General features: G+C 49.6%; 1 protein-coding gene across 3 annotated transcripts in view; it reads left to right on the top strand.

Moving 5' to 3' along the window:
- Positions 1–17,917, top strand: part of LOC135920702 (rho GTPase-activating protein 20-like) — a 712,294-nt gene that overhangs the window by 273,706 nt on the left and 420,671 nt on the right. For all 3 annotated transcript variants that reach the window (XM_065454923.1, XM_065454925.1, XM_065454924.1), the window contains 2 exons: positions 10,286–10,358; positions 11,797–11,899. In XM_065454923.1, the coding sequence (XP_065310995.1) occupies positions 10,286–10,358; positions 11,797–11,899 (176 nt within the window). The remainder of the gene's footprint in view (positions 1–10,285; positions 10,359–11,796; positions 11,900–17,917) is intronic.

The raw sequence follows: 17,917 nt of genomic DNA, 5'->3' as shown, positions 1-17,917 counted from the left end.
CCGACCCATGGATAAGCGTTTGCTATATCCTAACCATTTCATTCTTGTTTTTTAAGAGGATCTTAGTCGGAAACCGCCCCCGGTTAACGCAAGATATCAGTGCTGCGTTTCAGCTTTCTATTCAGCTCGGAGCGGGTTTGTGCCCCGGAGTTTCATAATTGCGCGTGTCGCAAATCATGAGAATCTGATTCGGTCAACCGCTTCTACGTAAGAGGTCACGCATTTAAAACAACTCGCGCAAAAAGCATTCGACGGGTCCGAAACAACCTTCACGGGCGATCGGGCAAAGGAACGATAAGCTTGACAACACGGCCATAATATTTCCAACTGCTTTGCAAGATATTGCAAAACGAAACTTATTGGTAAGCGCTTTTCAGTTGCAGTCTGCTGAGCTGCATTCCATTTGCTCTTCCATGCGTTGCCACATCGCAAAAAAGAAAAAGGAAAGTCTAACATGCTTCCCGCGTTCTGCTAATGATTCCCTGTGTGATGCATACAAGCTCTGCACCGTCACGCTTGATCGGTTTCTTTTCACTGCATTCGCGCGGGACAACTTGCGAATTGAAAACTCACAGAGGCAGAGCTGTAGCGTTCTTTCTGAAACAGTTGCACGCTCATTCGCGAGCGCTGACAGGCGTTCCCTTCTGAGGCACCAAGCTGCAAATGGCGTGTACTCGCGAGAGAGAGAGAAAAAAAAGAATTTTAAGAAGAAGTAACTAAACTAACGGCTTCCTCTGAGGTGCGTAGTGGTCATTTAAGTTTAGTAATTGCCCTCACGCCTGCCCGGAAGGCTGGCGGCCGATGCTGTACACTCGAACGGGACTCTCCTTCTTGCATAAACGAACGGTCTTCTTCTTCTTGCATAAACGAAGTGGTCGGGGCCGGACCGGCCCGCGACGCCACGCCAACATGGAAGTCGTCGTGGATGGGACGCCCATCACCCCCGAAGACCTCGCAGATAAAGGATGGCGCACGCTGCAGCGCGACAAACGTACCCAATGCACGTCGGCGACAAGTTCGCCCCGCGAGAAGGCGAGCACGGCCGGAGTCGTTGTTAGGCCTAACCCGGCGCGACGTCCCAAGCACCCGAGGGAGCCCCCTATCCCTCCGCACTACTTCAAAGTGGTGTTGCGAATCAGCGGTGGTTTTAATGTGTCCGGACAACGCCCATCAGCCGTCATGGAGGCATTGTGTGTTTCCACGGGACTGTCAAAGCAAGCTTGCGGCAAGGACATGGTACGTTTGGACGCTGTCGGCAACTTCGTTGTCGTCGGTACCGAGGATGGGGACCGAGCCGACAGTTACGCGAAGCTATCGACGCTAAAGGTGGGAAGTCAAACCTATCCGATTAATGCTTACTTCCCAACTGAAGATCAAGGGAAGGGCATTATTCGCCAAATTCCTCCGCACCACACCCAACAGCAAATTCAGGAGAATCTGTCCGAGAGCGGCATGAATCCCGACATAGTGGGGTTCCGCCGTCTAGGCGAGTCCGAAACCGTCCTGCTGGTCTTCAGGAGACAGGAAGTTCCTCATTACGTCATGTACGGCGGGGCATGGCACCGATGCAATTTATTTCGGCGCAGAGTACAAGCCTGCTTGATTTGCTACCAGACCGGGCATCGAGAAGACGTCTGTCCGAATCGAGGCACGACCAAGAAGTGTAGAGAATGCGGAGCACACGACACGACCGACGGGCACGAGTGCACGCCACATTGTCTATTGTGCGGCAAGAGCCACGTCACGGGAAGTCGGGAGTGCCGGAAGAAGTTTGAGACCCCTTTCATCATCCGCCAGCGCCGACGCCAGCGCCGCGATCGGCAGGCTCGAGAGCGGGAAGAGCAGCTTCATCCACCACAGCCACGGGGTGACGACCACCGCAGCCGGTCTAGGGAGAGGCGCTCGTCGTCAGTCTCCTTCGCGGACGGGGAGTCGACCGGTGACGGCGGCACCACGGCCGGAAGACGTCGGTCAAGCAGCCGGGGTCGGAGCCGGAGCCGAGGTCGGAGCCGGAGCCGCTGCGGCTGGTCGAGATCGCGGAGCGCCCCGAGGCAGCAGCCGGGGAGCCAAGCCAACCGTGGAGGCCGGGGCCAACAGCAGCATCAGCAACAAAACCAACAAGGAGCCCAATCACAGGTGACGTCCCAAAGAAACTGGGCCAGCATAGTGGCAGGGAGGGGGAGCGAGGTGCATCCCGAAATAGTTACACTTGACACAGTTAAGAGTCTACAGCAAACCATCCAAAATATGCAGACAAAGATCGCACAACAGGATACAAAGATCCGCGCCTACGAGATGGGTTGCTTCCCACAACCAGTAGACAGGGACCGACACCCTAGCACGGCAACTAGCGCCCTATCAGTTCCCTCACCGACTTCGGTACCTATTAGCAAACCAACAACTATCGAAAGTGAAGAGTCCGATATGGACTCCCAGGGTCCACCGAACAAACGAAAAGCCAGCCTCATTCACAGGACTCCCACTACAGCCCCAATTGAGGACGCAGACCTAATGAAACGCGTAGAGCAACACGTTGAACGCGCGGTCAAGGCGGCCATGGACGCCATCCTTCCTGCGATTTTTGAACGCTTCCAGCAGTTAGAGAACCGCATGACGGCACTCGAACAGAACCACAACACGCTAGCCGCACAGGTCGCACAAATCGCACAATACATCCCAAAATTAGCGCCCGTCCAGCCGGAGCAGACTCTCCCTCACCCCGCGGTCGTTCCTCAGGTGGCACCCGTCAGCGCAGCGGCGGTCCTCCGCCCATCCCGCCTGGACCTGGCCGTCCACACACTCCCCAACAATCAACATGGCTGTAACAACCAATAGCACCTATCACGTTTGGCAGTGGAACTGCCGCGGATTCAAAAAGAAGAAGGCTAACCTTCACCAGCATGTTAATAACACGGCACAGCAAGAATCATACAAACCTGATATCATAGCGCTACAAGAAGTCAACATGGAAGCCGGCCTCTCCTCTTACAGGGCTTTCCATTGCCGTAACAACTCCAAGAAAGTCACTACGCTCGTTCGCCGAGAACAGGTGACGGCGATCCACGACATCGAAACTTCTCCCCCCTCGGGCATCCCCCACGTTTTCGTGGAGATCATCCCAACGCGCACGTCAGATCCCAGCCTATTCATCCTCAACGTATACGTCGCCCCGAATGCAGACCCGAAGCTCGATGCGATTTTTCGCTCGGCCCTCAAAGTCAGCCGCGACTGCCCCCTGCTCATCGTTGGGGACTTCAACGCCGGTCATACTCTGTGGGGATACCTGGGCGACACCCGCAAGGGTAGACATCTAGCAGAAGCCGCGCAAGAGCTGGGCCTCACGCTAATCAACGATACTACCACCCGCACCAGAATCGGCAGCCGAGGTCAGGTAGACACTAACCCTGACCTGACGTTCGTCGTCCACTCGCAAGACTACGCATGGACGAACACCGGCGAAACTCTGGGAAGCGACCACTGCATCCTTCACACGGAAATCTATGCACGCGGCAAGCGTCGGCGGCAGCATCGCTTCTCGGTTACTAACTGGGACAAATTCCGCGAGTCCAGAAGAATGCGAGCCAATGAGGGGTCCATCGCCAATATCTCATCCTGGACGAGCCAACTGCTGGCCGACGTGGAAGAGCATACGGAACATCTTGACCCGGAGGACGCCCCGGAAACCACCAACGTCGACAGCAGGCTGCTCCACATGTGGCAGGCAAGATCGAGCATGCTCCGGCGTTGGCAAAAGCAGGGGAAAGATAACCAAGCCCTCAAAGAAAGAATCACTCGACTCGACGCAGAGATCTCCGATCACGCGACCGAGGTCACCCGGCAGCAATGGTACCAAATATGTGATCGCATGAGGGGACGCCTCAGCTCAGCCCGGACGTGGCACCTCCTACGCCACCTCCTGGATCCGGACACCACCAGGGTCGAAGGCAGAAGAAACATGGCCAAGTTAATCCACAGGCATGCTCAGGACCCGGGGACGTTCCTGGCAGAGATGCGAGACAAGTACATCGGCCCGCAACTCAAGACACCGTTACCTGCGGCCTACCAGGGCCGGCCGAACGCGCACATAGACGAAGACATTACGTTCGCTGAGGTGTCGGCAGCCGCCTACAAGCTGCGGACGAACTCGGCGCCGGGTTCGGACCGCGTTACCAACAAGATGCTACGCAACCTGGACGAGGCCGCAATGGAGCAGCTCACAGAGTTCATGAACGAATGCTGGAAGACGGGCGCCATCCCGGAAGAGTGGAAGACGTCAACGATCGTCTTTATACCAAAACCAGGCAAACCACTCAATGCGGACAACCTCAGGCCGATTTCACTGACATCATGCGTCGGCAAACTGATGGAGCACGTGGTCCTAGACCGTCTCAATGAACACGTAGAAGATGGGGACGAGTTACCCCACTCTATGTTTGGTTTCAGGCCACACCTGTCCTCCCAAGATGTGCTCCTTCAGGTAAAAAGGCAGGTGATGCAACCCGAAAGTCCGGCGGACGCTCGCCGATTCCGGTGCCTCCTGGGCCTCGACCTGAAGAAGGCCTTCGACAATGTCGCCCACGCAGCGGTGCTCGAGGGCCTGACCCAACTGGGTGTCGGAAACCGTGCGTACCAATACGTCCGAGACTTTCTCACCGACCGGAAGTGCCGGATCAAAGTCGGCGAACATGAAACTGAACTTATAGAGCTGGGGAGCCGAGGCACGCCGCAGGGATCAGTCATCTCCCCTTTTCTCTTTAACGCGGCGATGCGCGGGCTCCCGGAACTGCTGTGCTCTATCCCTGGGCTTCACCACAGCCTTTACGCTGACGACGTGACGTTATGGGCAGCGGCGGATGATCCACAAGCTCTTCAAGAGATCATGCAACGCGGCATCGACGTTGTACAAGCTTATGCGGAGTCAAGGGGCCTGACGTGCTCACCGGAAAAATCCGAATACCTCCTGATCAAGCCCAGCAGGAGTAGCTGTCCCAGGGGATTACCACGGAGAAGGCGCTTCCTTGAGCTTAAAGTCGGAGAACTTACCATCCCGGAGCGCCCCAGTATCAAAATATTGGGGCTAGACTTTCAGAACACGCTGCGCTGCGGGCTCATGTTAAAGAAACTCCAGAGGGCGACCAACTACACACTACAGCTCATTCGCCGGGTGGCTAATCGGCACCACGGCATGGGCGAGGGCGATCTGCTTCGACTTGTGCAGGCATACATAACCAGCAGAACCATGTACTCGACACCATATGTCAAACTCGCAGTCACAGATTTAGCCAAATTAAACACCATGATCCGACGAAGCACAAAGGCAGCCTTGGGCCTTCCGGACCACGCGGCCACCGCAAGGCTAGAGGCCTTAGGCATGCATAACACGATCGAGGAGCTCTTGGACGCTCACCACACAGCCCAAGTCCGTCGTCTCTCGCTAACCCCGGCTGGCCGCACAGTCCTCCGGAAGCTCAGTCTCGAGGCTATCCCCGAAATTACAGAGTACGTTACGATTCCGCGAAAGGTGAGGGGGCATATTTATGCCCCACCTCTACCCCGCAACATGGACCCCGAGTTCCATCAGGGCCGTCGGCAGGCCCGTAGTGAAGCCATTTGGCGACGCTATGGCTCGCAAGATGGAGTGGTCTACACAGACGCAGCCAGACACCCTCGCGGCGACCTCATGACTGCGGTGGTAGCTGATCACAACGGAGGACTGCTAGAACATACAACAATCACGGCTGGCCGAGTGGTGGAAGCGGAGGAAACCGCGATTGCCATGGCCATGCATGCGGACGCAAATACCGTCATCAGCGACAGCAAGCAGGCCATCGGCAATTTCGTCCGTGGTAGAATTTGCAAACAAGCGTACCATGTCCTCACACGACGCCCCCTAAGCGGCTTGAAAACCCTCGTGTGGACCCCCGCTCACGCGGCTGTGCCCGGCAACGCGTCGGCTCACAGTTTGGCTCGAGATCTCGCGCGCCGAGCCTCGTCCGCGGATGCGGACGGCGTGAATGAGGAGGAGACACACGAGGAACCCTGCGAGACTTATTATGAAATAGCCCATCGGTATCGCTTGAGGCGTCGCGCGCTCCCACCACCGGCCAAGCAACTCGACAAAACGCAAGCGGTCGCGTTTCGGCGACTTCAGACAAATACATACCCACACCCAAAATACATTAACAAAATCACAGGGGGCAGGGAAAGCGACAAATGTAGGCTCTGTTCAGAAACAGGAACACTCACACACATAATGTGGGAATGCACCTCGCTCCCGTTCTCTCATCCCCCCGTCAGCAGCGAGACTGACTGGACAGCCTGGCTCAGTTCCGGGGACGTCGACCGACAATTGGAACTGGTGGACTGGGCGGAAAAGGCCAAGCAGGCCCAGGGCCTTACTTGAGCCCTAACGCTCAGCCACGTCCCTCTTTACCCTTCCCCTTTCAATAAAGTTTATCACCACCACCATAAACGGAACGCGAGAACCGATCGACACTTCGCAACTTCAGCCGCAAGCGCCATTCTGAGCGGTAATGCCGTGACGTCCCGGCGATGACGGATGAGGGGCTTGGCGCGCTAGAGGAAGAGTAAGGGCCTCCCAACTCACTTAGCTCCCCGCGGGCGCGGAAAGGAGGTCCCGGCTCAGGAAAAGAATTGGCCGCGCCGGCCGTTTGGGAACTTCTCTATACTCCACTCTGCCGGACCTTCCGGAGTACGCGGCGCTCGATAACAGATTTGAGAAATTAACTCGGACGGTGCCGATTAAGCGACTCGCTCGTGGTCCGGCGAGTAACTCGCGGATCCATCTTGCTTAATCTCCTCCAATCTGCTCGCCAACTAAGGCAAGCCGCGCAGCTGCTCTCGCATCGGATGCGCTGGCCGGAGGCGGCGGCGGAGCAACGTAACTAACGAGCCAGCTAATCGTCGACGACGTTTGAGGACGCTTCGGGCGGGAAGCAGGACACAGTGGCTGTTGGACAAAGCAGATGAGAAAAGAAGAGAAATAAAGACTCGAGGGCGGTTGACGCCAGTGGGCATCGTCGCGTCGCATTAGGGATTGCGTGCCTTGCGAGCTGCCGAGTTCGTATCTGGTTCGAGCAAAGTTGTGGTCGTGAGAAGACAGCCGGATGAAGGATTTGATTAGTGAACAACAGGTGGCCGCATGGCCACTGCATTACTTTTTCTTTAATTTGCCTAAATAATCGGGATTATATTTATTTAAAATACAATACGCTGGAAGATCTACTGGGCTAAAAAGCCGCAAAAGCGGCATGGTAGGGTCGAGGTGACCGTTACATGGCAGCAGCTGTGCGAAGTCTGTATATTCGGATGCAGGAATACGCCTGTATGTGCGCGTATTACTTGAGATTGAGGCATTAAGTGTCTATTTGAGGCATTAAGTGTATGCTTTGGTTTCTATCCCTTTTTTTTCGTATTCTTTTTGCGTTTAGGGAAGACATTCAGAGTTGTACGTGATCAACTCTCCTGCTATTTCTCCTTTTATGTCATAAGATGTTGCGGTATATAGAGTTCCAGCGAAGTCTTTCGCGGTTGTTTACTTGTGTTTCATTCAATTTTGCGTGGCCTGTGATATCGAAGGAAACGACATTATTGAATTATTGAACAACAGAATCGAGATGACAAAGTGTTGGTTATTCTAAGGTTCAGGTTCTCCTTATTTATGTTTATTTTTTAAGGGATAGCACTTTAGAGGAGAGCTTCGTGCTTTCAGGTAGCTCTTATTATACTCTTATAGACGAAGAACAAGCAGCGAAACATTGAATGCACTGAAAGAGCTGAAAAACACGCCAAAACGTAGTTAAAATTTAAAATTACATTCTGGGTTTTTGTGTGTTATTTATGAGACACACCGTAGTGGGGGACACCGGAATTATTTTTGACCACCTTAGGTTCTTTAACGTGCACCCGATGCACGGTACACGTGCGTTTTTATTATTTTTTAAATTTCTTTAAATTTCGTTTTTATCGAAATGCGGCCGTCGCAGCCGAGACCATAACGGAGTCTAGGAGCCCGAACATACGCGCAAAGTTTCAGGCAAGTGAAGAGAATGCACATACGAGAATAAAGAATCAACAAGCAGGGAGCCATACGAAGTTTCGCGCTCGAGTCGATAGCGCGCTATACGTTAAAAGAACACAACATGCATGGAGAAAAGCTTTGTTCTCTTTATGTTGATATTTATTATTCTCAAGATTGATGGAGACAATTTAGGAAAAGCAAACAGCAAGAACAGTTCTTAGAAATTGGAGTGCCAGTAATTGTAGTTACATCATTCCTAGTCTTTGTGCCGCGTATAAGTACGGCTAGCTTTTACATTTCGCAAATGTCCATGCGTCGCATCGCGTTAGTTTAGGTACGTCTGTGTCGTATCTTCGGAGCCTTCGGAACCTTCCGTACTTTAGGAGCTGCCACTTGGCAGTTCACCGCGGAGAAAGACCTTCTGCTATTGCTGATTTTTTCTTTATTTCTGTTTCCCCGTGTTTTATCGTTCAGATGCACGTAATATAAAAGGTTTATTTCGTCGAAAAGAAAAATCTGGGGTTTTACGTTCCAAAACCATGACATGAGTACGAGGGACGCCTTTCTGAGGGACTACAGGTTAGTTTTTACCCCCTGGGCTTCTTTAACCACGATGCTCAGTGAACGGTAAACGACCGTTTTTCCATTTCGCCCCCATCGAAACGTGGTAACCGCTGCCGGCATCGCACCCGCGACCTCGTGCTTGGCAAGGCGGCGTGCTGGGTACCAGAGAGCGCTAAACGGTACAATTTAGTAAACGCAATGCACTTGTGGGCGTGGTCTGTGTGCAATGTGCAGCCTGAAGGCCGTAAGTAAAGGCCAGTCAGCCGCTGTCGGCAGCCGTCGGCTGGCCTTCACCTTTTGCGAGGGGGCTTATTGCGCATAGGTGTCTGTACTATACAGTCAATTTTTTTCAGTCTTAAACGAAATATGCAGAATACTAAGGCGGAATCCGCAGAACTTCCAATTTTAGTGCCTCTTCAATGAAGGCAAGATGCAAAAACGACCGCCTACTTAACCTAGGTGCATGTTAAAGAACCCTAGTTGGTGAAAATTATTCAGAAGTCGTCGACTATGGCGTCTCTCATAGCGCCAGTGTAGCTTTGGAGAGTTAAAATCAATCAGTAAATCAATCAATCAATCAATCAATCAATCAATCAATCAATCAACTTTGGACATGACCACCTGTCGAAACGTTGCCCAGCAACTCCTCGTTACTGACCAGTCACCTTCGCTGCAGTGATGCGATCGATGCCATGAGTGGGTGGCAGCTGTTCTTGCAATTGCTGTGGCGGGGTCCTAGAAGGAGAAATAAGTGCGACACTAATGTAGAGCTCGATAATCGAGAACCTGCATGGATAGTACATGGAGAAGAGAGAGAAGAGAAAGCAAGGGGAGGGAAGGCAGGGAGGTCAACCAGAACAGCATCCGGTTTGCTACCCTACACTGGGGGTGGGGGAAAGGGGAATAGAAAGGGAAAGAAAGGGAGAGAGTCAGCACTGAGTACATGTGGGAGGGAAACCTTACACAATGACACTATAAGCGGTCTCTTAAGCCCGTGCACTTCAAGTACCGCACTAGTGCACGAATCGCTTTTTCAGCCAGTGACGGTTGTGGCCACGGTCCGAGTATCTTTGACTCGGTGAACGGTCTCGAGTCTAGTCTTTGTAAAGTTGCCCACATGGAGGCAATGCATTGAACCAATGGGCTCTCGAACGCCGCGGTATGCACGTGGGCACATCGGTTTGAGTAGCGAAGGTCACATAATGCCGAGCATAAGTTCCACTGGCAAAATAATGTTACTAAAGCTTGTAAATGATGATAACATAGGTCTAAATTATCTTAACTAAGCTTTTTTGTGTGTGTGTTTGCTCGTCTCTGTCCTGAAGTTCTTCAGTGACGGAGGGCCAGGCTATCTTCTCTCTTGATGACGATAAAAGGAAGGGGGGCTAGTGTACAGATTATACGTCGGATACACGCATGCGTAAGACCAGCAGCAGGTTCAAAATATGGGTGACGATGAATGGCGGGTGAGAGAGGGAGGGCAATTTTTCAATGCTCAGAAACCTCCTTTCTTTATAAGTACACCGTCTTCTATTATTCCGCGGCAATAATCCTTTTGAAATTGATGCTCCTACTTTGCCTACCTGTTTGTTTTTTCCTGCAGTTAATGCGCAGAGGGCTGCCATAATTGCGTCAGTGCCTAAACTTCATGTGGTTTCTTTCTCTTCTTTGTCATTTCAGGCAACGCGTTTTCCAAGCTGCTGTGGAGCCAGTACGAGGACTACCAGGCGTCGCTTCAGCGAGTTGTTTTACCGTAAGTTTACTTTCACGCATGACAAAGGTGAGCTGCGCACCATGTGGGCTGTTTTTCGAAGGTCTAAAGTACTTGAATTTCAAGGCATTATAGGCGAATCAAAATTTTCAATCTCTGAGATTCCGGTACACACGAGGGAAAGTGAGCAAAATTGTCCGGCGCTAGAACATTATATTTGTGTATTTACACATTGGAGGTTGGGCCATCTAGGCAGCTTGCTATACATAATAGCTATCACTTGTCAGGACATTCGGACATTACTGGAAAACTTGCACGCAGCTGTCATCTTATCTCTGCGTTAAAAGCAAGGTAGTTTCTAAGAAATGCGGCAAAAAAATGATTGGTGTGCATATCGGTGCGACACGGAAATTACAATTAATTGTTCTCCGCATTAAGCTGAGTAAGTAGGATATTGTCCATATTGTCCATGCTCACTAGGTGGAAAGTACTCTTCTATTTTTCCCATCGTGATTCGATGTTGCGAAGTGGCTGGCGTATTTTATTCTTTATTTTTATTTATTTTTATAGTAAGATCTGCGCATTGTTGAACCTTTGAAGCTTGGACATTCGCGATCATTCCAAATAGAACTAGCGTAAAGATCACATCCTAGCACGACATGTGTGGCCTGCCAAGAAGCCCCTCCTCAAATAAGTAAGCTTTCTTACACTTCACCTGTGATCTGCTAAAGAGCCATTCTCTCATCGTTGCATCATTTTCTTTATTTAATTTCTCTCGCGCACTTTTTTCTAGTGATTCATATCATTTAAATATCTTTCAGGTGTTTTAGAATATTACTTATTTCAATGATATTTCGCCGGTTTCCTGTCCGTTCACCTTTTCATCCGCGCGATGTTGCTGTTCTGTCTTGTTCAAAGGAATATATTTACTAATAATTTTTATTTATCCTGCCGTGCCTTTTAGAAATCACTGTAACTGCCGCTGTACGCACAAATTGCTGTGTACATAACAATTTTCATACTTGTATTTTCGATTGTCGTTAGGATTATTTACATAATTCCCCTGCTTTGCTCAATTTCGCACGCAGGGATGCAAACGCAGTGCGATAGAGGCAATAAACTAACGAATTCACACAGAGGCAATCAGCACTGTAGTTGTTTATTCTGTAGTGAAAACGACGCGATGCATAAGGTAGAGAAACCAGAGACTGTATGCTGCTAGTGTTGTTCCTGTTATTGTTGTCTTTAACGTATTCTTGTCGTCTCTTGCCATCACCTAAACTTCGTCCTCGCGATGACTCGGGCGATGTTTAATTGACGCTGCCAGCGCAAGGGCGCCACCACCATTTCCTGCAGATTACCTATGCTCATTCAGTAATCCTAAGTAATCCTCGACCTCATTGTACATAATGCACAGCGTGTCATCGCCTATTTGCTCTTTCCCGAACGCCTCACAAATGTTTCCGCGCTTTACCCGCAGAGTGCTGAGGGACAAGGAGGCCCGCGATGCTCAGTTCGTGACCCTCTGCAAGATGAGCCGCGGCGCCGTCAAGTACACGTTGCACGACTTCCTTCACCAACCGGTGAGTGGCGCTAGTTCACCGTGTTTCCTTCCAGGTCTTTTCGTACTCCACCTGACGCCGTCGTGAGCTCCTCCCCCAATCCTGTGGCGCTTCCGCAACGGACACTTCTTTCGAAAACTCGCGCGCTCCGGAGCCGGTTCCAGCCCGGCTGGGTCATCTTCCTTTTGCGTTTTTGGCACAGTGCCACCTGGCACCGAAACACCGAAGCGGTGTGGGCTGGCAGTGTCTTGAAGAGCTCCTAGGTGGTGCTGCTTTCCCGTAAAATGCAGAGTTACTCGATTGGCTCGAGCCTGTGCAGTAACTCGGCAGTACGTAACTCTGTCACAATTATGCTACAGCGACGGCGTGACTCTTCTTCTGTCTTTGCTGTTTTTTTGTTCCTGGGCGAAGATCGTGGGTTACGTGTGGAAGGCCTATTGGACAAGTTTACAAGCTTTGAAACCAACGCTTGCCCCGGTGACCAAGCAGCTCATCCCTTGCGAATCACTATGCCACCATTTCCACGTCGGTTTCTTGAAGGTTACGCTAAAATTACATTTAAAGATTCGCCTGAACGAAGAACAAGTTCCGAAAACTAAATAAGAACTATACATTGTGATCATGCCGTACGTTGCCATACAACGGAAAGAAACTTGGCCGAAAAGCGGGTGCGAATGTTGTTTTGCACTCCGACAAATGTCAGCGACCTGCGCATCAAGTTATATTCAGACCAGTCAATCACACACACACACACACACACACATATATATATATATATATGGTGTCTGTGTCTCGGTGTCTGAAAATTACCCTACGTCAACGTGCGACAGGTTCTGCATTACGATCTAACATGCCAGTTTTCCATAAACTGTGCAACTCCACAGATAGCAACATGTCAGAAGGCACATATTCAAATTTATGTGTCATAAGATATTGTATTGTATGAGGATTTGCATCAAGATCCTTTCTAAAGGTCTCTTGAAGAACATCCCAATACAACATGGCGTTCTTTGCAGTCAATAAAGCAGTGCTCTATAGTTTCCGGTACATTGCAGAGATGGCAGTTAATAGAAGATACATAAATGCCTTTCCTACTAAACCAGGCTTCAACAGGTAGAGTTTCAGTATGAACTTTGTAGAAGGACGTTTCGGAGTGTGGAGAAATAGGTATTTCACAGACTCGTGCAAGTACGTGATGTCCAAGTAAGCTGATGTACAGCGATCGGTATAACGGAGGTCTAAAAAGTTTAAATGTTGATACAGACTCAACAAAGTTATTTCCTCCTCGTCCTCTTTGATACAGATGTTTCCGTGAGATAGAGAATAAATATTCATTTAAGACCCTCACTGCCAGAAAGCGCACTGAGAGGTGCTCTTCACACATCAATCCCTGCAAATAGCGACGTGAAGCAAAATTTAACAAAATCGCGAAATTTCGTAAAACGTTGACGAGATTAACTTGCAAGAACGCCCGAACTAATGGGTGAGAGCAGTCTAAAAAAAAGAATAGAACTGCGGTTGTGATCTAGCTGTCTAATTATGTTAGACAATTAGACCACAACAGCACTTGCGAGCACGAACTAGCACATTGAGATGGCCGCCACCTTTGAGCTCTACGACTCACCCCCGTCGTCACATGAAGACTGCGATTTTATTTTCTTTTGCATTTACCGTCTACCGTCATCTCATCCGACACTTACTCTAGTGCTTATAACATCAAACGACCTGCTTTTTTTTCTGTCCACCTTCTAGGACTTTCCTTCTCCTTCGTCCCATTCTCTACAGAGTAGCATGCAGGCGAAAATACGCTGGCTAAATGCTCTGCATTTTCAATAAAGAGCTCTCTGTATCTCTCTTTGAGGTGACCACCATGTCTCGATGATAATTACGATATCCATACTATGGCACATAACCACTACGGGGAATCGGACAAGAAACGTGTCCGCGTGTTGTTGTTATTATTGTTGGTGGTGTTATTGATGATGGTGATGATGATGATGGACGACGACGACGACGACGACGACGACGATGATGATGATGATGATGATGATGATGATGAAGGTACATATCCACAACGAAGATCAACGACACACTAAACCCGCAACGAACATTGGCCAAGATTTGGTCGGTACATTTAAAATAGATAAAGAAGAAATTAACAAATGCAAGCGTATATAACGTTTGTCACGTTGCGTAGCACGGATACAGGGGTGCATATGCGCAAGCTCCCGTTCCCTTTGCACTAAAGCCGTAAGAATGAAATTGTAAAATTTAAAGCATTTCATAAACCGCTTCACGGAATCTTTGGTTCACATAATAAAGTTACGCGTTGTCGATGGAATAATTGGCAGTTTTTAATGCTGCAGGCCGACTCCACGGTTCAAGTAACTTTTTTTTCCGCAACAACCGAGCGAATACCTAGGTCAACTACTGTGGCTTTGCAAGATAGCATTTTAGTAGAGTACTGCTTTGTCAAGACGGCAACTTTTCAAGCCTTGGCTTAAGCTTCTTGTCCATGTTACTTTCGAAAATATGAATCGCCACCAACTCGACCGAGTTTCCCTTCTAGTTCTCGAATAGCTCCCTGCAAAATGGAAATTAAAATAAGTAAATACATGAATTCGCAGCCGTTCCACTCTGTGAATGTGGCCTGTAATGATGTAAATATGTAAAAAAGTCAAAGCATACCACTGAGTGCAAGAGTTTACTTATTTTGGGGCTTTTCCCTGCCGCGCCTGTAGAATACCCTGCGAACACGCACAGTCGCCACGAACAGCGGCTCAACCTGGCGAGGTCTCCAAATTTAAACGCGCCATGCGTCTCAACACGCTGGCTAGACGGCAACAAATTCATGAGGGCATTTTATGCCGCATATCGATGCACGCGTTCTTGGCGTAACATATTGAATTTCATGTGCCTTGATATATACCCCTTTACAGTGGTAGCCATGACCAGAATGTCCTAAGAAGGTCAAAGAGTATGCAAATTTCGCCAGTGGCTAAAACTTTCCTTTTCAAAGTTCATACGGTAACGCTTTCAGTAAAGACAGTTTTGTAAGAAAAGGGTTTTTCGTACCGTGGGGAAATTCATTGTTAAGTCTGTAAACATCCCGAGACCGTAGGTCATGTTTTCCTCCATTTTTGGGAAGGAGTGCATTTTGGGGATGTTTTACAAAGGACAGTTAAAAAAGAACTCCCGCTAGATTCCCACGGCATCAGGTGTCTGTAGTGATAGAAAACTATAATGATGGGCTTCCTTTCGATCTACCATTGCTCGCTGGCCTTCACAGCCTGTGGCGTGCCAGAGAGAGATAGAGAGAGGGAGAGAGAGAGAAAAAAGCAAAGGAAAGACAGGGAGGTTAACCAGAGATTATCTCCGGTTGGCTACCCTGTACTGGGGGAGGGGCAAGGGGATGCAATAAGTGAGAAAGAAAGAAGGATAAAAAAAGGAAAAAAAAACCTAAGCACACACACGCACGTACATGTGTTAGAATGGCTGGGTATTATTGCTGTGACCCAGACGCACTACCGGCGCGAATGTAGTTCCGGGAAAGTGTAAACGCCTATCTGGATGTGCAAAAAGCGCGAGAATGCCCTCCGGAATGGTTGTCGAGGTTGGAACCCTTGACAAAACTAAGATCATTTTGATGTGATTGCAATCATGCTTGTTACTAGATGTTACACATGCTTTTCAAGTGCTTGTCCTCCTAGCTCCGGTGTTGGTAATGAGGGAACTTGCAAATGAGCCAATAAAGAAAAAAAAGGCGTTCGTGGCGTAATGGTTTCAATGTGGGGCCTCTGTGCTAGAAGTTCTGGGTTCGAATCCTGCCGGCGGATGATTTTAATTATTTTATTAATGTTCATTTGATTATTTGGTACGCATTACTTTGTCGAAAATGACGAATTTGTCGAAAATTCGTCATTTCGACAAATTCGAATTTGTCGAAATGTTTTTGTCGAAAATGACGAATGACGAAAACTTTCTCATCAGTTTTTATTTGTTTTTAATTCAGATATATCTGCTGGAATTATGCTTAGGTATTATTAACATTAATTATAAATCTAGGGAACTCTTACGTCGCGCGTAGGAAGATGCCGCGTTTCGGTCCCACAACTCTCGCTGCACTGCCAAGAAAAGTGGCCCGTCAGTAGTATGGTTCGAGCATTGAGGTTTGAATGGTTCGAGGTTTGAACCCAACTATCGGACATTTTTATTTATTTATTATTTCTAGTGGCAACCAGGGTTATATCTAGTGTCCTAAGCTAGCCATAAATGGCCAGAGACATTCCAACCGCAAAGCGGGGAGACAGGCCAACGGATGCCATCGCTTTAATCAAAAATTAAATTCTGCAGTTTTACGCACCAAAACTGCGCTACGATTATGATGCACGCCATGTGAGGGAACTCCTGATTAATTTTGACCACCACGGGTTCCTGAAAGTGCACCTGAGTTGAGTTACACGAGCGTTTTCGCATTTCGCTACCAACGAAATGTGGCCGCCGCGCGGTCGGGATTTGCGCCGTGGCCGAGCTCAGCCAACGGCTCAGCAACGCAGCGTCACAACCACTAGGCTGCCGTGGCAGGTTTGGTCGCTGTGGTTTTGTTATTCGTTTCGTTTATCATCGCGTAAGCAATAGGAGTGTCAAAGTGCAAACGGTCACAGGCCTTCGCGGCACACCCAGCACAGTCGCAGCGTAAGCTGGAGGAGCAGCTGCATAGGAGATCCGTTTCCATCAGCACGTACAAGAGATAGAGTCTTCGCGGCGAAGTCTCATTGCGTCGTCCGAACTGTCCGCCCGGCATCGACGGCGGCGAGCTACGTACGGCTTGTGCTGCTTTCTGCACAACACCCTGCTGAGCACGACGTTGCCTGGCTCTAGCTGGACTCGTAGGTCTGCGATTCGCTGCTTCAGCAGCGGTTCATACCTCGCGAGGAGGTGCCGTAAAGGGTACCGAAGAGCAAACACAGGTATCCAGACTACGCGGCGCACATGTCGCCTCCCATGGCCCGTGGCAGAGTACGTTGCTGTTGTTGATGATGATAATTTATTGGCATTCCCTTTGACACGAGGCGTGCGACAAATGATCGCTTAGCCTGCTTGAGTTAACCAGGTCCCGACTACATGCAAGCGCTACACGCCTGGACACCTGGTGGAATATAACGCGACTCCAATGCAAAGTGTACACGTATCGACGCTACGCGGCGCGCACGTCACACCGCGGGACAAGTGGCACGATTCGATGCTGATGATTTATGGGCATCCCCCTTGAAACGGGGTGCGGACGAACAGTCACCTAGCCTGCTTCACTTAATAAAGTATGCCGTACACATTTTTTCATTCTAGCATTTCTATATATACAGCTCTTCAATCTACTTTTTTCTTTCTCAAGACAGTTCAACCATTTCTTGGCCAATCCCCCACAATGGGTGATTGGTGACAGCTGCGATGGACACCCGCGGCTGCGGACAACACCGCCAACCGAAACGCCTATTGGAATGAGCCCACGACATCTTATACGCTATAGAAGAAATCCGCCTCCATCTCACCCTCTGAATGTGGATGTACAGCACAGCTCGCGCGGACGTTACACAAGCACAACCACAAGTGACATACGTCACGCTCGCACGCACGTGTGCGAGAAGTGCAGCGTACATCCTGATTCTCCTAGGCCGCCCGCCAAGCGCAAGTGCCTTATTGAACTAAATTATTGCTTAAAAGTAAACTGCGTCGGAAAAATGCGTAAAGTACGGCTTACACACAAGCTGCAGACAAGATAGCTTCGGACTGTTATTCGAATATACGAGAGAACATAAATCTGTTAGGCGGAAAATGAAAGACGAAGCCCTCTTTCAGCTGCCGTTTGAGGTCTGTCTGAGTGGCAGCAGCCATTAGGAGGCAGTCCCGTTAGCACAGCATACTTCCCTTTCTTGGACTCCATCCGCCTAGAGCAAGTGCCTTACTGAACTAATGGAATTTCTCAAAGTAAAATGTGTCAGAAAATTCCTAAAGTACGACTTACACACAAGCTACAGGCAT

Source organism: Dermacentor albipictus, chromosome 5 (assembly GCF_038994185.2).
Source record: "Dermacentor albipictus isolate Rhodes 1998 colony chromosome 5, USDA_Dalb.pri_finalv2, whole genome shotgun sequence".
Taxonomy (NCBI): Eukaryota; Metazoa; Arthropoda; class Arachnida; order Ixodida; family Ixodidae; genus Dermacentor; species Dermacentor albipictus.
The sequence above is the reverse complement of the archived record's forward strand: the minus strand, read 5'-3'. Positions and strand labels throughout refer to the sequence as shown.